The 20,835-nt window shown below is 50.7% G+C and overlaps 1 protein-coding gene across 2 annotated transcripts; it reads right to left on the bottom strand.

Moving 5' to 3' along the window:
- Positions 1 to 550: 550 nt before the first annotated feature.
- On the bottom strand, positions 551 to 6,579 carry GJB3 (gap junction protein beta 3). 2 transcript variants are annotated; one of them, XM_039251689.1, is made up of 2 exons: positions 6,009 to 6,579; positions 551 to 2,168 (listed from the first exon to the last, which is right to left on the bottom strand). In XM_039251689.1, the coding sequence occupies exon 2, from the start codon at positions 2,132 to 2,134 to the stop codon at positions 1,322 to 1,324; it is 813 nt and encodes a 270-aa protein (XP_039107620.1). In that variant the 5' UTR covers positions 2,135 to 2,168; positions 6,009 to 6,579; the 3' UTR covers positions 551 to 1,321. The 2 variants fall into 2 exon arrangements, with proteins under 2 accessions (XP_039107620.1, XP_039107621.1); XM_039251690.1 differs by lacking the exon at positions 6,009 to 6,579 and adding an exon at positions 5,405 to 5,560.
- Positions 6,580 to 20,835: the final 14,256 nt, after the last annotated feature.

Here is a 20,835-nt window from a genome sequence, read left to right as displayed (position 1 = left end):
TGACTCAGAGATGTTTGGGTTCAGCTCCTGTTCCCCTATGCGGTCACCACATCCTGCCAGGGCCCTGATGAGCCAACACTGCTCAGGGCAAATGGAAGGAGCTGAATAATGCTTGAGTGAGGCTGGGACTCCCATCTTTAGAGGAGACAACCATCCTGCTGTGGTGTATTATAAGGAGTGAGAGTATGAATAACAGAGATTTGTGTACACAGGGTGGGGACCTGCGTAGTTGATGGCGATGACTGGGTCATAAAGGAGGAGGGAGTGTGGTTTGTCTACGGAGAGGACAGTGATTGTGGGTGTGCTCAGAGCAGGTTCTCACTAGAAATGCTGGAAGCCCTGTTGCAGAGGGAGCACACCGCCCTCTTGTGACCACACTCACAATCACAACATCTATACCAGGAGGTTCCACCCACATCCTCCGCACGTGGATCCACCCCAGCCCGTCTGCCTTCACCCCCAGACATACAGCTCACTCCCCTGCTGAGGGCTACCTTCCCTGCGCTCAGGGTCTTGTGGGTGGGAGTACAGAACAGAGGACGGAGCCGACCTGTATAAAACAGCCTTTATTGATTTCAAGGAACGTCTGCCTTGAGTCTGGAAGCAGGGTCTGAGAGGCTGGCACTAGGCTGAGCACATCTGTGGTGAGAAGATAGTGGAAAAGCTGTCTGAGCCAGGGAGGAGCAGGACTGGGCGAAAGGGGGCTTCCCCTGAGGACAGCGGGGACCCGGGGGACCCCTGAGTATCTCAAGCAGTAGCTGGTGTCACCAGAGCCACCTTCTCCTCTCCTTCACAAGCTCACTCTCAGGCCTTTGCACCTCCCACTGCTTAGAGACTACTTCCTTTCCAGCCCAGGAACGTGGGCGCTTTTCCCAAGGGAATGAAGATTCCCTTTGATCTGGGGTGTCCAAACCAGGGCAAGCATCTCACAGCACCTGCTGTTTTCTCATCTAGGAAGCCCTTCTCACCTCTCTCAAACATTACTTCCTCAGGGAAGTCTCGCCTGATCACCCCCTCCTGGGTTAGGCGGAGGCCCTCCTGGGAGCCTCCCGGAGTGGGGGGGGGTCTCCTCTCATGTGCTCAGTCTTTGATTGGCTTGTTTCAATGTCTGTCTCCCCCAAGGGCTGGTGCTGGTTCTCGGGTGTGACTTATATCTGGGTAGACAGCACTGTGCCCAGCGCTCAAAAAATCTGCCAAAACTGAAATGGGATTGATTAGTGAATTCAAAGTGGGGGCACCCAGCACCTGCAGGCCCCCTCCCCCCGTGCAGCACTGCCCCACCTGTCGCCCGGCAGCCCCAGTGTCGCTCCCCAGCCCGCGGTCAGATGGGGGTCATGGTGGGTGCGGACGCGTGTCTCTTGTCATCGCCAGAATCGGAGCCCAGCTCCCCGGCCTCCACCAGCTTGTGGTGGCAGCGGCAGGTGGAGGCCCGGCTGGTGGAGGCCGGGAGGCTGTGGCCCTTTGGGGGCCTGTTCCTGGTTACGCCTCGCAGGACCCTGTGGAAGATGAGGTAGCAGATCTCGCAGATGGTGAGCACGATGCAGACGGCAGACGCACCCACCATGAAGTAGGTGAAGACCTTCTTCTCGGTGGGCCGGGCGATGTAGCAGTCCACGACATTGGGGCAGGGCGCCACGTTGGCACACTGCACCAGGCGTGGCATGCCGAAGCCGTACCAGAGAGTGTGCAGCACGTAGAGGAAGAGGAATTCGATGAGGAGCTTGAAGATGAGGCTGAACAAGTAGGTCCACCACAGGCCGCCGTGCTTCTTGCCTGCGTTGTCGTACAGCCTGGCGCACTGGTCCCCGTGCTTCTGGCGGTGCCGGCGCTCGCGCTCCTCCCGGTAGGCCACGTGCAGGATGACCAGCAGCGAGGGGCACGTGACAAAGATGAGCTGCAGGGCCCAGAGGCGGATGTTGGAAATGGGGAAGAAGTTGTCGTAGCAGACGTTGGTGCAGCCCGGCTGCTTGGTGTTGCAGTCGAAGTCCTTCTGCTCGTCCCCCCACACGCGCTCCGCGGCCACCACGTACACCAGCACGCGGAAGACAAACACCACCGACAGCCAGATGCGCCCGAATGCCGTGGAGTACTTGTTCACGCCACTCAGGAGGGCCTGCAGCGTCTTCCAGTCCATGGTGCCTGGCGGGGGGGCAGGGGGGTGTGCCCACCTGGCGGCATACAAGGGGAAACTCAGCGTTTAATGAATGCGTGACATTTTTTAAAAAATATTTTTATTTATTTCTAGGAGAGAGAGAGAGAGAGACAGCGTGAGCAGGGGAGGGTCAGAGAGAGAGGGAGTCACAGACTGAAGCAGGCTCCAGGCTCCGAGCTGGCAGTCAGCACAGAGCCCGACGCGGGCCTCGAACCCACGAACCGCGAGATCATGACCTAAGCGAAAGTCGGACGCTTAACCGACTAAGCCACCCAGGCGCCCCCAATGAATGCGTGACATTTAAAAGTATTTATTTTAACTTTTAAATTTTGTATATATATATATATTTTATTCTTGAGAGGCCACAAGCAGGCGAGGGGCAGAGAGTGGGGGACAGAGGATCCAAAGCGGGCTCTGTGCTGACAGGCTGACAGCAGCAAGCCCGATGCGGGGGTGTGAACCCATAAACTGCGAGATCACGACCTGAGCTGAAGCTGGACACTCAGCCGACTAGCCACCAGGTGCTCTGAATAGGCGACATTTGATGAGCATTTCCTGTGTATCCGGCGCTGTTCTGAGGTCTTTATGTGGATACATGCGTTTGATCATCTAATGACCCTTTGAGATCAGGACTATTATTCCTCTCAAGCTACAGGCAAGAAACAGGCCTAGAGAGGCTAAGTAACCGCCAAAAGTCACAGAGCTTGTATGCATGAAGGAAGGGAATGTGCGTGTGCCGATAGTAACAATGGCCATTTACTGAGCATTTACTGTGAGCCAGCAGAGGAAACGCTGTGCAACACTCTCTCCCTCAGTCCTTGCAATGACCCCATGAGGTAGATACTATTATGCTCCTCTTTACAGATAAAGATAGCAGTTACAAAGCACTTGACACACAGTAAGTGCTCAATAAATGCTGGCCACTCATTGTGAGATCTAGAGAGGCCAAGTCACTCATTTAGAACGACAGGTGGATTCCAGGCTGGGCTGTCGGTGTAGGGGGTGTGGGGGGAGGGGCTGTGCTCGCCACCACCTCCTCCCCCCTTCTCTGCTGGATGCCTGTCCCAGACCAGGTGTTTGCAACTCACTTCACTGATGCCTTGCTACAATCTTGTGAAGGTGGGGTCATGAGCCTGCAGGGGCCTAGGGCCGGCTGCCCCAAGACGGGCCACTTTGGCATGAAGATGATTTTGAGTTAAAAGCAATCAAAGCCCATCAGATTCAGGAAAAGCTCTTTATCTCTCCTTCAACTGCCTACAAGGATTCCGATAGAGGACCTGATAGAGGACCTGCTCCGGGAAGAGACTATCACCAGAGATAACTACATTGTTATGAGAACTAGGGAGGGTAGACAGAGAGGAGCCTCCTGAGGCCTGTTTGATCAAAGTCCTCTACATCCCATTGTTTCTGAGTGGCCTCAGCAAATATTTGTTTACCGAATATTTACTCATTTTCATCTTCGGTGAATTGTATTTCTTCCCTTTTGAAGTCCCAGACCCCTATTCCCTTCTTAGTTCAGGAGGACGTATAGACAGACCTCCTTTTACCTGTCTTTGGAATTTCCATATCCCTGTGATTCCCCATACACATGAAATTAAATTAGATTTTCTCCCATTAATCGGTCTCATGTCAATTTCATTCTTAGTCCAGCCAGCAGGACCTTAGTCCAGACAGAAGGGCAGAGAATCCTCTTGCTCTCGGACAAGCCCCATTCTGCAGAGGGGAAACTGAGGTTCAGAAAGGAGGAATAGCTTCCTCAAGGTCTCCCAGTCAGTGGGTGGTGAAGTTGGGAGAACAATTCAGATTGGGAGTGAATGAGGGACGGTAGCGGTTTGGCTCCTGGCACAGCAGACCCAGGGAAAATCTGGAGGCCATCCCTCTCCCTGTGCCAGAGCCTGGGGGAGCCCCAACCACCCCATGCTGGATGCCAGGGCTCTGTGCTGGGGAGACATATTTGTTCAGGCCCAGAATCACTCATCTTCCTCACAGTCCTGGGATGACTCACAGGGTGTGGACGGGTGGGTCTGCCTGAGTCTATCTAGTGTCTGGTGCTGCCATGGGTGTGGGAACACGTGTGTCTCCATGTGCATGTGTGGGACTGTGTGTGCACATGGGGGCGCTCCTGGAGAACACGATGCCCCTCTGAGCACGCATGATGCCTGTGCCTGTGCGTCCAAACCCTGCATGACCGCTTCTCACGCCTCTACGGCTACCACCCTGCTCCAAGCCACCATCACGCCTGCTGCTATTACTGCCGGGGCCTCCCCGCCGGCCTTTCAGCCGGCCTTTCAGCGTCTGTTCCTGGGCCCTTAGAGCCCATTTAATTGGATCGTGTCACTCCCTTGTTTAAAACTTTCTACTAGCTTCACATTACGCTTAGAATGAAACACCAGATTTTACATTCTTGCCCTCCTCTCCTATGTTCTCACCCTGCCTCTCTCTGCTCTGGCCACACAGGGAGAGTTGGGGACTCTGTAATTATTCTTGCTGCTGGGAATGCTCTTCCTCCAGAACCCTGCATGCCTGGGTCCTTCTCATCGCTGAGGGCTCCCCAGATTACCCTGGACCCGAGAGCCCCTGCCCTCCCAGTCACTCTGCTCCTCTCTCCTTTATTTTCCTCCTCAAGTTTAAATACCCTTTGAAATTAAAGCATTTGTTATTTTTTGGTTCTTATTTATCGTCTGTCTCCCCTCCTAGAATATCAGCGCTGTCTTGCTGACTGCTTTATATTTAGTGCCTAGTGCTTGGCACACAGTAGGTACTCAGTAAGCGCCGGGTGATAAAGAAATGCATGCTGACTTCTCAGAGAGGCAGCTTGGAGGGAAGGGCCGTGAGGTGGAGGCAGGAAGCCTGCAGAACAATCTGGACAAGGTAGCTCCGGGGGAGGACTTCCCGGCTCTGGCCAGAGAGAGAAGGCACAGCTGCTTCTCAACACTCAGCTCCTCTGATGCCTCTTCACTGGGCATCTCCAACAGCAGGGTATGCCTGAAGAAGACCCCATCCCTGCAGGCCCCTTCTCCGCCACCTGCTCCTCTGAGACCTGGCCTTCTGGGGACCAGCGGTGGAAAGTGCACTGAGCATGGAGTCACCTCTGGACTCCAGCCTCAGCTCTGCCACTTCCTAGCCAGGTGACTTCCAAGAATCTCTTGATAGGTTTGACCTCCATTCCTTATCTCTAAAGGGAAAGAATTCCTACTTTCTTGAGCTGTTGTAAGAATCTTAAGAGCATCCCCTCCCCAGCCTGCCACTCACCTGCTGGGAGCTCGGAAAGCCCGAAGTGGTGGCTGGAGCCCTCTGCCAGCCTTCCCGAGACAGGGGTCCTGGGGTCCTGTCAGCGGACACCCACCTGGGAGCAGCCCCCTTCTGGGTTGCCCCCTTCCACCTTCCGTCCTGTCTGTCCAGTTCCGCCCGCACGACACACCCCAGGCGCTCCACTCACTTGCAAAGAATTTCCCTCCAAGCTCAGAAGTGGGACCGGTGGAGCCAGTTCTGATGACCCCGGCCAGCCCCCAACACCACCCCGAGCCATCCTCTTTTTCCCCAGCCCGGGGACCAAACTGCCCAGCTGTCGCCACACTCTATAATGCCGCCGCCGTCTCCCCCGCCTCCCCGCTGACTCCGTTTCCCTCCGTCGGGGCAGCTTGGGAGCTTGCGGACGCGGGGGCGGGCGTCTCAGAACTTTCTGGCCTCCGGGAGCCCCCACCCCGCTCAGAATCGAGGGGCGAGAAGGCGCCGGGAGTGTTGGGGGAGACCCTTCCGCCGCCTCCTTCCCTGCGCTCCCCCTCCTCAGCCTGGCCCCGCCGCTGGGGGTCGCCCGGGAGCGCTGGGGTCCCGCCACCCACACCCGCACACTCACCGGGAGCCCGCGTCCGGGAGCCCCGCGCGGCGGCGGGGAGGCGGGAGCCGGGCTCTGCAGCGGAGGTCGGGCGCGCGGCGGCGGCGGGCTCAGCCAGGGGGGCGGCGCGGAGGAGGCAGGGCCGGGGAGGAGCCTGCGGGCCGGCCCGGCCGCAAGGGGTCGGCGTCTAGTCCCGCTGCCGCCCGCTGCCGGGGCGGCCTTCTGAGGGGCTCGTCGCTGCTCCCAGCCTCGGTTTCTTCATGTGGGAAATGGGGGCATGGGTGGCCATGGGCAGGGCAGTTGCAAAGGCTCCAATGAGATCAGGGGCGGGAGGCGCTCTAAACTGTTAAGTGCTGTGGCCCGGGACAGCCTGCAATCAGGACTCGCCCACACACGTTGTCACGGCGACTGTGCCCGCGCCCTGCCGGTCACTGTGCCCGCCCGGCGCCCGGCCGGGACCCTGCTTGGGGGCACTCCGGGGGTCTGCCCTCTTGGCACGATGACCCTCCACGGCAGTGCCTGGCTCAGGCTCCGTGGTCTCCAAGGTGGGGAGCCGACTTGGCGTCCACATCGGAAGGAACACAGCGAGTCCTGTGCTTGGAAAGGAGATGGGATCCTTGGTCCAGGGGTGAGGGCAGGATGGGCAGAGGTGGTGGCCTGGAGTCAGGACAAGGGGCAGATCCTGTGGGAGGGGGTCGGATGTTGGGGGAGAGGCCCTTGCCCTAGAGACTGCGGAAGGAGGCGGGCCTGCAGCTGGGCTGGGCTCTGGGGACAAAGACACTTTGTCTTATTTACTAGTGTGTTTCCCAGTCTTGTTGGAGAAACCCCAGCGTTTCTGGCCTCCCTGAGAGTCGTGGGACCTTAGTCACCTTGGGGCTGAGCCCTCAGCATCTCCATAGAGATGATGTGGTTAACGCAAGGACTGAATGGGTTTACCACCTGTGGCCCAGTGTAATTCACATCACCCCCTTACTCTCAAAAGTGCCCCCAAACCTGGGAAGATCTATTACACGGTCACCCTACCTACTACTCATTTTGATAGAAACCAACCCCGCATTGGGTGCTCAGGGACATCTTTGTGTCAGACACTGGCCGGCAGACTTTATTTCATCCTCACAGCTCGGAGGAAGGTATGACCCTTCCCACCGAGGTACAGAGAGGTTAGGTGACTTACCCAGGGTCATACAGATGCTGGGTAGCAGAGCCAGCTCTGGAGGTCTCAGCCATGTGGTTTCTGGATGGGGCAAAGCAACAGGGCAGAGGCCGTCTTTAACTTGCTGGGTCGTGGCCCCTGGAAATCATTGCTGAGACTCGATGCCGGGGTCGTCTAGGTGCTTCTGTGTTTGTGCCAGTGCTGGGGGAGGGGTGAACATGACAGCGTCCTGTGACGGCCCATGGCTCTGCTGTCTGCTCCCTATGGGCTGTCGCTCTCCAGCATTTCAGAGCAAACCTGCTCCTCACTTCCTTACCTCCTAGTCGCTCTTCAACCCGTCTGAAGAACGTTTCTGTCCCTACACTGTGTCACAAAGGAGGCCCTGTCAAGGTCACCGTGGATTTCCATGATGCTAAATCCAACAGTCATGTCTCCGTCCCCACCCTCCTGGATCTGCAGAAGCACCTGACACAACAGCTGACCACTGCCTCCTTCTCAGAACACTTTCTTCCTTTGGTTGCCTTGACACTACACTCCCAGTTTCCTTGACCTTGGAGGCCGCATGCTGGTGTCCAGGGTGGGCATGTCCCAGGGTCTAGCTGCTTCTCTCCTGGGTGAACTCATCCAGTCTGGGGGCTTTCGATACTATCCAATGCCGAGGAGTCCCACATTTGTGGTGCTAGTCCTGACTTGTCCCCGAACACCAGACCATGTGACCAGGGCCGCCCCCCTGACCACCAGGTGTCCAGTGACTTGTTTCTCCTTCCTGAGATCAGCTCTGCATCTTTGACTATATAGAGAGTCTTCTTTTGACATTTACCCGATGGGAGTATGCTATGCACATAGTGCTGTACTTCGTGATTTTTATTTAACAAAATATAGGACATTTTCCTCTATCCGTAGATATAGAGCTATCTCATTTTTTCCCATAGAACAGCTGACTAATATCCCATTTCTCCCTATCAGTAGATGTAGAGCTGTATCTTAAACAAACAGTTAAATAGTATGTATACTATCATATATTTAATCAGTCCCATATTGATGAAACTTAAGGCTGCTTCCAATCGTATATTTCCTTATTTCTATTATAAACAACATTGCAATAACTATCCTTGGACAAACATCATTTAACACATTTCAGAATGATAGGTCTATAGGATACATTCTTAGAAGTGGAATTTTTGGGTTAAAGTCGTATGCTCGTTTATAATTTTTATAGATAATGCCAAATCCTCTCCATAGTTGTATCAGTTTATGCTGCCATCAGACATGAGTGCTTGCTTGCTAAAGTAGATCGTTATCAAACTGTATGATCTTTGCCAGTGGTATCTCAGTGTACTTCTATTTTGCATTTCTTTTATGATTGAGGATGAGCATCTTTGGATATACTTAGCATCCATTTTGTTTGTTTTTCTGTGAACTGTTCTTTGCCTTTGCCCATTTTTCTTTTCTTTTTTTTAAATGCTTTATTTATTTTGAAAGAGAGAAAGACAGGGAGAGAGACAGAGAGTGAGCAGGGGAGGTACAGGGACAGAGGGAGAGAGAGAGAATCCCAAGCTGGCTTACACTGTCAGCTCAGAACTCGATGTGGGGCTTGATCTCATGAAATGTGAGATCATGATCTGAGCCAAAATCAAGAGTCAGCACTTAACTGACTGAGCCACCCAGGCACCTCTGCCTTTGCCATTTTTCTAGTGGATCGTTGCCTTTTAAATTATTGATTTCTCAGGAGATCTTTATATATTAAAGCAATAAGCCCTCTGTCTATGATACAAATAAAAAAAAAAATACCGTCCCTAGTTACCTGCTTGTATTTTTAACTTGGTATATGGAATTTTTGCCATACAGAATTAAAATATTTTTTATGTAGTCACATGTATCCATCTTATCTTTTTTGGTTTCTGGGTTTGGTCATAATTAGAAGTGCCTTCCCTATTCTGAGAACTGAAAAGGTTTTCCCTCCATGGTTTCTCCTAGCTAAAGTAGTGCTTTAATCATGCAAATCAGATCATGTCACTCCCCTATTAAAACCTCGCAGTGACTTACCATTACTCTTATACTAACACCCACTCTCCTGACATTGGACTAACAAAGCACCATATGTCCCCTTGGTCACTCTTCTCCGGTCACACCGGCTTTCATTCTGCTCCACAAACACACCACGTTCAGTCCAGCCTCCTGGCCTTTGCACGGACTGGTGCCCTCCGCCTGGACGACTTTTCACTCTTCACCTTCGGAGAGAGGTCTTCCCCGGGCGCCCCATGTGAAGTCACCTCGTCCACTTCCTCGGCAGTGTCTAAGAGACATTCTAAGAGAGCAGCGGTCTTGCCTGTCGCGCTCCTGCTGCGTCTCCAGAAGGCAGACGCGCCGTTACTATTTGCAAAGTAAATGCTGGGCACGCAGAAACTTTTGTGTGGAAGGTCAGTCTGGTGCGTGCGATTGGGCAGTTGCGTGTTAAGGGGGTGGTGTGGGGAATATGGCCGTATGGTCGGTGTGTGTGGTTGTGATCGGGTATGATGGTTGTGAATGGGTATGGTTGCAGAGGTGGCTGGGAGGCTTTTGTGAGGTTGTGTGCATGTGTGGTTGTGTGTGAGGTGGTGGCGTGTGGCAGCGTCTCTGTGTGTCGTTGGGCTATCCTGCTCTGGTGACCAGGTGATGTTATTGCCTGGGTCCTTATCATTCGGACCTTGCCAGAGGCTGCCCCCTCACTCCCGACATCAGGCCGTGCCTCCAACAACTGGCCTCTGCTTTTTCTGGAGGGATCTGGACGCGTCCCCATTCCGGAAAGAGGCTGTGAGGTTCTGCTGTCCCACTTCCAAGTCCTGTCCCCTGAGCCGGGGAATGTGTGGGAGGTCATGTAGGCCAGCCCCCTGCCTCAGGGCAAGGCTGTGTTGGAGCCGGGCTTGGAAGCTGTCCCAGCCACCCACACTGCCCTCAGGGGCTACACCTGTCCTCCGGGGGTGGCGGGCCCTGAGCCTGGCACTGTACTTCTTTTGTTTTGTTTTATTCCCAGGCCTCCCCCCCATGTCTGAAACTCTGCCCAGGCCCCAGGTAGGGGCTTCCCTCTCTGTCTGAGGTTTTCCTCGTATTTGTATCTGTGCAGCTGGGGCCCTCTGTTCCCTTGAGCAGAGAGGGGCAGGCAGAACGAACTGGAAAGCAGGTCAGGTGGAAGAATGGGGGCTTTCCAGCCGTGCTCCAGCACCACTGGGGCTGTGGGGAGGGAGGAAGAGAGGTCTCAGGATCCAGGCTAGAATGCTGCTTTCCTTCCAAGACACTGCGAGTTACTTTGAACTTCTGCCCACACAGCTTTATCGTCAAGTGGAGGTAACACATGGTCTTCTGAGTTGCCGTCAAGCTTCAGGATTCTACATGTGTCCTGAATCCCATCCTTCTCACCCACCCCGGACCTCCCTCCTCCTCTCTTTCTCCTCCATCTTCTCCCTTCTGCTCTTTACTGCATCTTTCCCTTTACAATAAATGTGCTGGTACTTCCCTGTCTTAAAAAACAAACAGACCTCCCTCACCTCACCCCATTTCTTCCGACTGCCTCGTTTCTTTCCATTCCTCTATAGTGAAACTCCTCAAAAGAGTTGTCTTCGTGCATCATCCCTATTTGTTCCCTCCATCCCCTCTTTATATATATCTGTGTTTTATTCATTTTTGAGAGAGAGAGAGAGAGACAGCATGAGCAGGGGAGGGTCAGAGAGAGAGGGAGACACAGAATCTGAAACAGGCCCCAGGCTCTGAGCTGTCAGCACAGAGCCTGACGCGGGGCTCGAAGCCACGAACAGTGAGATCATGACCTGAGCCGAAGTCGGCTGCCCAACCGACTGAGCCCCGAGGTGTCCCCCCTGCCCTCCATCCCCTCTTGAACTCACTCTAATCAGTTCCTGGCTTATCACATGCCACCTGAACACTCTTGCCCGGCTTCCCACAGCTAAGTCTCTGCACTCCCCGCAGGAATTTGGTCCCTAGGACGTCACACTCTGCTGACTTTTTTTCCTTTCTGGTTTTTCTTTCTCTGTCTCTTTTGCTGGATCCTTCAAATCTCTCTGACACTGAAGTATTGAGGTGCCCTGGGGCTCAGGCCTAGGCTCCTCTGGCCCCACTTACTCTCTTGGCAATGTCATTCAGTCTCAGGGCTTAAAATATCAGAATTCAGCTGGCAACTCCTAAATACTTGCTTATCTCCAGCCAGATCAGCCCCCTGAAGTCTGGGCTCATGTGCGCAGTGGCCAGTCCACCTCTCCTATGTGTGTCTAGTAAATATCACAAACTCACCATGTCCCAAATCTAACTCCTTCCTTTAGTAGCATTGTCAGATTTAGGGACAAAACAAGCAAGTAAGCCCCCCTCCCCCCAATAAAACAATACCCTGAATCACGTGCTCAGTTAATTTGAATTTTAGGTGGTACGCAGGACTTCCTTATACTAAAAAAACCCTTATCTACTCTTTTTTTTGAAATCAAAATTTAGCTGGGTGTCCTGTATTTTACCCAGCAACCCTCTCCTTACATCCCTCTCCATCCTTCTTATTCTTCAAGTAAATGGCAGTGTTACTCATCTACTTGTGAAGGCCCCAAACCTGAGTCATTGTTGACTCTTTTTATTCATACCCCACGTTCATTTCCACTGAATCATTTTGGTGCTACTTACAAAATACTTTCGAAGTCTGGCCGCTTCTCACAGACTCTATTAAGGTTATCCTGGTAACATCAGAGCCATGGATCATTTCTTCCCTGGATTATTGCAGTAGCCTTATAACGGACTGCCCTGCTTTGTCCTTGCCCTCATCGCTAACGCAGCCACCAAGGGGTTGCCCCCCCTTTCCCCCCAAAGCACTGCCCAGCCCTCCTGCTCACTCAGAGTGCAGCCAGGGGCATCAGGACAGCCTGTGTGAGGTGGTCCTTCTCGGGCCTCATCTGAGCACTCTGGGCCTCTGCTCTCTTGCTGCACTGCCTCATTGACTTCTTTGCTGTCCGTGGGTCTGCATGGGGTCTTCCCCAGCCCCACTGCCTGCGTGTGTGCTTTTCTCTGCCCCGTGTGCTGCCCTGCCATCCCTGGCTTCCCCATCTAGAATCGACCTTTCCCTCCCCACACTCTCTCCTGCTTAATTTTTCTCGATAGCAACTATGATCATGTAACATATTTTATATTTTGCTTATTCTTCTTGTTCATTGTGTCTCCCATCACTAGAAGCTGTGAGGACAGCTATTTTTTTTTTCAGTCTGTGTCCACTGGTGTATTCTCAGTGCCTAAAACAGTGCTTGGCACTTTGTAGACAAAGTACTTGCCAAATGAGCAAATACATGCACATGATAAACCCCCATCCCGGGCCAGCACAGAACAGCTATTTGATCAGTTCCCTTCTTCAAAAAAGTTTTTTTAAATATTTTTATTTACTTTTAGGAGAGAGAGAGAGAGAGAGAGAGAGAGAGAGAGAGACAGCGTGAGCAGGGGAGGGTCAGAGAGAGAGGGAGTCACAGACTCTGAAACAGGCTCCAGGCTCTGAGCTGGCAGTCAGCACAGAGCCCGACACGGGGCACAAACCCACGAACCGTGAGATCATGACCTAAGCGAAAGTCGGACGCTCAACTGACTAAGCCACCCAGGCGCCCCTCAAATTTTTTTTTTAAGTAGGCTTCACACCCAGTGCAGAGCCCAATGCAGGGCCTGAACTCACGACTCCAAGATCATGACCTGAACTGAGATCAAGTGTCAGATGTCCAACCGACTGAGCCACCCAGGCGCCCTTCATCAGTTCCCTTTTAGCTTAGCATCCCACCCACCTACCTTCTAAAAGTCCTTCCCTGACCACCTGCCTCCTCCAGGAAGTCCTCATTGACTAAGCCTCATCTCTTTCCTCTCCTTCCTGCTACTAGGCCCAAACACCTGGTACTCAAGGGGCAGGTGGGCTGTCTGTCTGTCTGAGTTTGTCTGTCTTCACCCAGCCTCTGCTCTCCTTCTGGATAAGAAGAGTCTTTGCTTGGGCTGTTCTTTGAGTGGCAAGGGTGTGGGCATCAGGGCAGCTGGTGAAGCCAGCCTGGGGTGAGGCGTGTGCCAGATGCCTGAAATCAGCCTTCCACCCGCAGTGTGGGAGCTTCTGGAGCCTTGATTCTGGGTTGAGGAGGTGATGGGCCCTGGGCCTCAAGGAGCAGAGCCTAGATTGGGCTGGGGCTGCAGGGCTGTGATTCCTGAACTCGCTGTTCCTACAAATTGGGGAGGTCCTGTCATAGACACCTGAGTAGATGGTTTGCCATCGGCCGAGCTGGGAAGCACAAGAAGGAAAGCAGGTTGGGAGAAGCAGGGAGAAACGATACGGTCATTGTATCTGGAGCTGGCTAAATGACACGTGTGTTTGTAAATGATGTTCCAGTGCAGCCATTTTGACAAGGCCATCAGAACATTCAGACGTGACGAAATTAGTCAGTCTGGGAAAGACAAATATCATATGACTTCTCTCATATGAGGACTTTAAGATACAAAACACATGTACATAAGGGAAGGGAAGCAAAAATAATACAACAACAGAGAGGGGGACAAAAATATAAGAGGCTCTTAGATATGGAGAACAAACAGAGGGTTGATGGGGGGGCTAAATGGGTCAGGGGCATTAAGGAATCTACTCCTGAAATCATTGTTGCACCATACGCTAACTTGGATGAAAATTTAAAAATTAATAAAAAAATAAAAAATAAAAAAAAGAACATTCAGACACAATTTGTAAAACCCCTTTTTTATGATGTAGGTGAGCATCAGACTGTCACTTCATCCCTGAGCTTCACCTCATGCCCAACACAACACTTCCCAGAGCCTCGGGGGTGGGATGTGGCTCAGCACTGGTTGGTCACAGAACCAAATTTTCCTCTGCATCCAAATGCCCTGCTGGGGTGCCTGTGGAACACACAGGTGTGGGTGTGCAAGAGGCATCTGGATGCATGGGGCAGGAAAGAGAAGAACAAAGGGAACCCTCGTGCATTGGTGGTCCCAATGTGAAATGATGTGCCTCTAAAATGCAGTGCCTCTAAAAAAGTGTAGAATGACCATAGGACCCAGCAAGTCCTCTCCTAGGTATAGGCCAAGAAGAGCTGAAAAGAGGGACTCAGACTCAGATATGAATGGTCATAGCAGCACCAGTCACAATAGCCAAAACAAATGCTTGGAAACAACCCCAATGTCCATCAAAAGGAAGAACAGATAAACAAAAAGGTGGTATGTCCATACAACAGAGTATTATTCAGCCATACGGAGGAGTCATGTCTGATACATGCTGCAGTGTGGATGAATCTTAAGGACAATATGCCAACTGAAACAAGCCAGATACGAAAGGACAAATTTTGTATGATCTCTAGGATGTCTAGAATAGGTAAATTCATAGAGACAGTGAGTCATTAGAGGCTACCAAGGGCTGGGTGGAGGAGTGAGTATGGGTTATTATTTAATTAGTACAGAGTTTTTGTTAGGGATAATTAACATTTAATTAATTAATTAATCAGAGCACGCATGTACATGTAAGCAGAGGAGGGGCAGCGAGAGCGAGAGCGAGAGACAGAGAGAGAGAGAAAGAATCCCAAGCAGCCTCCATGCTGTTGGTGCAGAGCCTGACACCGGGCTCAATCTTGCAGATGGTGAGATCATGATCTGAGCTGAAATCAAGAGTCGGGTGCTTTAACTACCTGAGCCATCCAGGTGCCCCTGTTAAGGGTAATTTAAAAGTTCTGGAAATAGTGGTGATGGTTGTACATTATTAATGTAATTAACTCTACTGAATTGTGTGCTTAAAATGGCTGAAATGGAAGTGTCATGTATATTTTATCATAATAGAAATACTAAGAAAAATTAAGACTATTAGGGAAAAATAGGAGATAAAGAAATAATCTGTAAGGATAAACAGATTTGGGAGTCCGCAGTGTCCAGATGGTAACGAAGGCCATGGGAGAGGAGGGGCTCATGCAGGGAGGGGTGGAGACCGAGGGGAGCAGACAGCTTGGGAAGAGCCCCAAGGACCACCCCAGTGGTGGGGGGCGTTGAAGGAGATTGAGGGGGCATGACTGGAGCACCGGGAAAACTAGAAGAAGCTTGGGTGGATTAGTCAGTGCTCTTGATTGCAAATGACAGAACTCCAACTTGAATTCGTTTGGGGACAGAGGGGAACTGATTGGTTTGTAGAAACATGGGGAGAGGAGGGGTGCCTTGGAGCCCCAGAAGCACTTGTCTAGAGCCAGGTCTGGCTGCATCTAGAGCCTCTCCAGCTGGCCTCACCTCTGCTCCTCTCTGACCGTTGGCTTCTCTCCACGTGTTGACAGGCTTTTGCACATGGTTTTGCTCATGGCCACAGGTTCTGAGCTCACACCTTCCCAAGTTTCCCTTAGAAAAGACTTGAATGATCTGGAGAAGAGCCTCAAGTGGCCCCACCTGGAGCACATATCCACGTGAGGTCCAGGGGCCCGGCAGTCGCCTTTAGCTCCCCCATTTGGAGAAGGGCTGGGTGGACAGAACATATAAGGTGTCTGTGATACAGGAAGAGGTACAGGAGGGAAGCCTGTTTACCCTGTTAAATGGCTGGTGGCTCAAGGACTGGTAAGGCTCGATGGATTTGGTGACAAAGGAATCTTGGGTGCCCTCGGCAAGGGCAGGGTGGTTTGAGTGGGGCGGTGGAGCAGAGACTGGATCGTAGCTGGTGGGAGGGAGTGGGAGATGAGGAAGTCAAGATGGTGAGTGTAGACCTGTTTCAGGTGGTGCCTCTGGGAAAGCCAAGAAAGAGATAAGGAGGTGCTTGTGGGAGACACAGGGTCAAGGAAGGGTCTTGTTTTGATTTGTGGATGGGAGAGGTGTGAGCCTGCTTAAGTGCTGGGAGAGCCAGAGGAAGCCAGAGGCTGAAGAAACAGGAGGGCAGGAGGGGGTGGGAGAGAGGAGGTCCTCAGCATAGGATGCGGGGGTGGGGGTTTAAAGCATTCATGACAGTGGGCTCACCCCTTTTATTGTGCTGCGGGAAAGGAGGGAGGGCGACTGGTCTGGTGTCAGTCAACAGGAGAGCATTCTTGGATAGCTTTTGCTTTCTCTGAGACGTGGGATAAAGATAAGATAAAACTCGCTAGAAGGTTCGAGGAGAGTGGAGAAGGCTGAGAAGGCCAAACGCCACCATGAATGCCAGCAGAGAGGCCAAAGCAGGGAAGAACGAGGGCTGTCAGGTGGGGCTGGAGAACACGGATTTGCAGTGGCGTCACTCTGGCTCGCTGCTGGGCTCACTGGAGCAGAGCCCAGCATAGGGTGCAGCCACAGCAAAGCACGGTTGGACCGATCTGGGCCTGGAGTCCTGCTAACAGGAGGGGCAGAGGGACGATGGGTAAATAGGGAGGGCAGCAGTTCATTCCAGTCATTACCTCATTGTTACCCTTTTACTGTATCAGCAAATACTTGTTACCCTTTTACTGTCGACCAGGCCTGGTGCAGGGCCTGAGGATATGCTGGTGAACCAGATGGATACTGTTCTGACCCTCAGAGAGACTGCGGTCCACAAGAGAGGACAGACGCCAGCTCTCATGTGAGGGTGGTGCCAGAGGATCTGTGGATCCCAAGCTTAGGCTAGACTCAGAAGGAAGCAAATGTAGAAGGGACTGGCCGACTGGGAGAGGGCCATGGGGTCAGGTCTGCAGGTGCCTGTGAGGTCCCCTGTCCATCTGTTGAATAAACCTGAACAGATGTTGAGGGAGGAGCTAAGTGAGAGGGTCGAGTCGGGGGAGCTTGTGGCCAGAGACGGGGGTGACCGGCACCTGTCTCACCCCTTCCTCCTTCCTTCCTGTGACAGTAGCTGGCCTACCTCCACCTGGGCTCTGCATCCCATTCCCTCTGGCTCTATGGGGACCTTGACCTCCTTTTCTGTCCACTGGATTCATTTCATCATTTAAATATTCCCAAGTCTCTTAAACTATATAAAAAAAATGGACTGCATTCATCCTTTTGCAATGAACACCCTTTCATTTTCTTTTCTTCTCCCAGCCACCATTTTCCAACCAGTTGTCCACAGTTGCTCTCTCCATTTACTTGGCCCTCACTGTGTCCTCACTTCACTGGGACCTGGTTTCTGCACCCCATTCTCTACAGCTGGGCACTCCTTCCTCTACGGATAGGCTCCTGCCTTGAGTACCAGTGGCCATCTATGTTAATTGAACACTTCTCAGTCCTTTCTAATTTGACCCAAGGCAATGTTTGGCCCTTTCTCTTTCTCTAGAGACTCCCCTTCTAGAAAGTTCTAGAAGTTCTACAAACTTCTTTAGAACATTAGTCTCTTGGCTTCAGTGACATCATCTTCCTCCTCTGTGACATCATATTTCCTTGGCTTCTATGGTATCAATTTACCCTGCGGTCCCTTTTGCTGGCTTTCCCCCATTCTCTTTGGCTTTTAAGCCTTCGTCCTAGGGCATCTTTCATTTCTCCCCCCACCATCACTGTACAGTATTAGCCACCCTCACAGCTTGAGTTCTCACCTACCAAAGAAGCCCAGATATATGATGACTCCAAGTAAAAAGCAACCCCCTAGGGGCGCCTGGGTGGTTCACTTGGTTAAACCTCTGACTCTTGGTTTTGGCTTAGGTTTTCATGGTATCTCATGGTTCATGGGGTTGAGTCCCACAATGGGCTCTGTGCTGACAAGGCAGAGCTTGCTTGGGATTCTCTCTGTCTCCCTCTCTCTCTGTCCCTTCTCTGCTTGTGCGCTCTCACAAACATTAAAAACACAAAAAGCAACCTGCTATATTCCCAGTGAGAAGACCATCTGAAAAGTTTGGGGGCTGATTTGAACACATAAACTTTTTAGGGTGACCAAAATAATAATCTACTTAATTAACTTAGTTTACTACCTATATATTTTTTTCTTTCCAAGTTTTCATTTAAATCCCAGTTAGCTAACATACAGTGTGAATCTAGTTTCAGGTATAGGTTTTAGTGATTCACCACTTTCTTTTTTCTTTTTCTTTCTTTCTTTTTTTTTTTTTTTACAAATAGTTTATTGTCAAATTAGTTTCCACATAACACCCAGTGCTCATCCCCACAAGTGCCCTCCTCCATGCCCATCCCCCTTTCCCCCACATCCATCAGTCCTCAGTTTTTGTCAGCATTCAAGAATCTCTCATTGTTTGCCTCCCTCCCTCTCCCCCACCATTTCCCCCCTTCTCCTCCCCCTTGTTCCTCAGTTAAGTTCCTCCTAATCCTCCTATACGTGCAAACATATGATATTTGTCCTTCTCTGCTTGACTTATTTCGCTCAGCATAACACCCTCAAGGTCCATCCATGTTGCTACACATGGCCAGATTTCATTGTTTCTCATTGCCATGTAGTATTCCATGGTATAGATAAACCACATCTTCTTGATCCATTCATCTGTTGATGGACACTTAGGCTCTTTCCATGTTTCAGCTATTGTGGAGAGTGCTGCTATGAACATTGGGGTACATGTGCTCCTATGCATCAGCATTTCTGTAGCCCTTGGGTAAATTCCTAGCAGTGCTATTGCTGAGTCATAGGGGAGTTCTATTGTTATTTTCCTGAGGAACCTCCACACTGTTTTCCAGAGGAGCTGCACCAGTTTACATTCCCACCAACAGTGTAGGAGGGTGCCCGTTTCTCCACATCCTCGCCAGCATCTAGAGTTCTCTGATTTACTCATTTTAGCCACTCTGACTGGCGAGTGATTCACCATTTTCATACAATATCTGGTGCTCATCACAGGTGCATTTCTTAATCCTCATCACTTATTTCCCTCATCCCCGGGCCCCCTCCCCTCTGGTAACCATCAATTTGTTCTCTATAGTCAAGAATCTGTTTCTTGATTTGTCTCTCTTTTCCTGCCCCCTACCACTATGTTCATTTGTTTTGTTTCTTAAGTTCCACATATGAGTGAAATCATATATATATATATATATATATATATATAGTATTTGTCTTTCTCTGACTGACTTATTTTGCTTAGCATAATATTCTCTAGAGTTTGCAACCTATTTTTAAAATCACATTATGTAGGGGGTGCCTGGGTGGTTCAGTCGGTTAAACGTCGACTTTAGCTCAGGTCATGATCTCACGGTTCGTGGGTTTGAGCCCCGCTTCGGGCTCTGTGCTGACAGCCAGGTCAGAGCCTGGAGCCTGTTTCGGATTCTGTGTCTCCCTCTCTCTCTGACCCTCCCCTGCTCACACTGTCTCTCTCTCTCTCTCAGAAATAAATAAAAAACACAAATAAAATAAAATAAAATAAAATAAAATAAATCACATTATGTAGAACAATGTAGTAAACCTATTATTTTTTTCCCTGAATAGTTTATGAAGCAATTTTCTTAAAACTTTGAACATTTTTCTGTAACACCTGGGTTAATAATCATTAGGGTTTTGTTTGTTATCATTAGCCTTTTACAAAACATACAAACTTTATTTTTGTCCAAGTTATTTGTGAAATAGTGCTTTTTAAGCCTGTGAATGATACCGAGAACTTTATTCTCTCCACAAAAGCCTAGTTGCATAATATTGGGTTGCATAACTTAAAAAAAAATCATCTGGTAGGTGTGTATATGTCATCTCCTTAACATAACCACTTCCTTTATTGTTCTTAATGTAGTTTTTTTTGTTTTTTTGTTTTTTTTTTTTAAAGGGCTTGCCTAGGAAGACAATACTTGCAATTGTAAGGTCATGCCACTGGGAGTAATGATTGAATCTGTGTGAAATGTCTTTGCCTTCATTTTTTTCTGATTCTACCCAGGACCTCCATGGATATCCAAGACTTCATTGATTAGGGTTATTTCAGGCTAATGATGAATTTCTCCCAAAGAGCATTCTGTTGTTCAAATTGCAGTAATGGAGAGCATGCCCCACAATGTAAGAGACTTGGTAAGGACTTGGATATAAAACAAATCCTACCTGGGGGATAATTTTGGAGTAAAATCTTTTTTTTAAATGTTTATTTATTTATTTATTTTTGAGAGAGAGAGAGAGAGAGAGAGAGAGAGAGGGAGAGAGAAAGAGAAAGAGAAACACAAGCACGCTCCATGCTGTCACTGCAGAGCCCAGTGTGGGGCTTGATCTCATGAGCCTCTGAGATCATGGCCTGAGCTGAAATCAAGAGGTGGACACTTAACCAACTGTGCCACCCAGGTGTGCCAGAGCAAAATCTTATCCTATATTCAGGAATCTTGCTGACACTTCCCAAATGGATATTTCCTGACCAGTCCTTTCTGTCCTGCCATCCAACAGCCTACTAGACACCTCCATCTGGGTGCATTTTTACTGAGCGCCTACTATGTGTCAAGCATTATTCTAGATGCTGGTGTATATAAAGAGGTGGACATGACAGAGTCCCTGTTCTCAGGAGTGCATTCTAGTGGGACATGTAAACCAATAACACTTCATGTACCAGTAAATGCATGAAGAAGATAAAATGGGGTCATGTGGTAGAGAGTGGCTGTGTGTGGCATGCGTACTTCATCTGAGGAAGGCAGGTCAGAAGTGGCCTCCTGGAGGAGAGGACACTTGAGTTGAGAGTGAATGAAACAAGACAAGTCATGTGAAGCTCTGGTTGGAGGGGGGTGGGGCGGGGAAAGAGTGTTGCCAGCAGAAGACAGTGCAAGGACTCTGAGACGGGAGAAGACAAGTGGTGGGTGTGTGTGTGAAAAGGGGAGAGCCGAAGAAGGTGAATTTGGAGAGGCAGCTAG

The sequence above is a fragment of the Hyaena hyaena genome, unplaced genomic scaffold (genome assembly GCF_003009895.1).
Source record: "Hyaena hyaena isolate Hyena2069 unplaced genomic scaffold, ASM300989v1 scaffold_397, whole genome shotgun sequence".
Classification (NCBI taxonomy): Eukaryota; Metazoa; Chordata; class Mammalia; order Carnivora; family Hyaenidae; genus Hyaena; species Hyaena hyaena.
The sequence above is the reverse complement of the archived record's forward strand: the minus strand, read 5'-3'. Positions and strand labels throughout refer to the sequence as shown.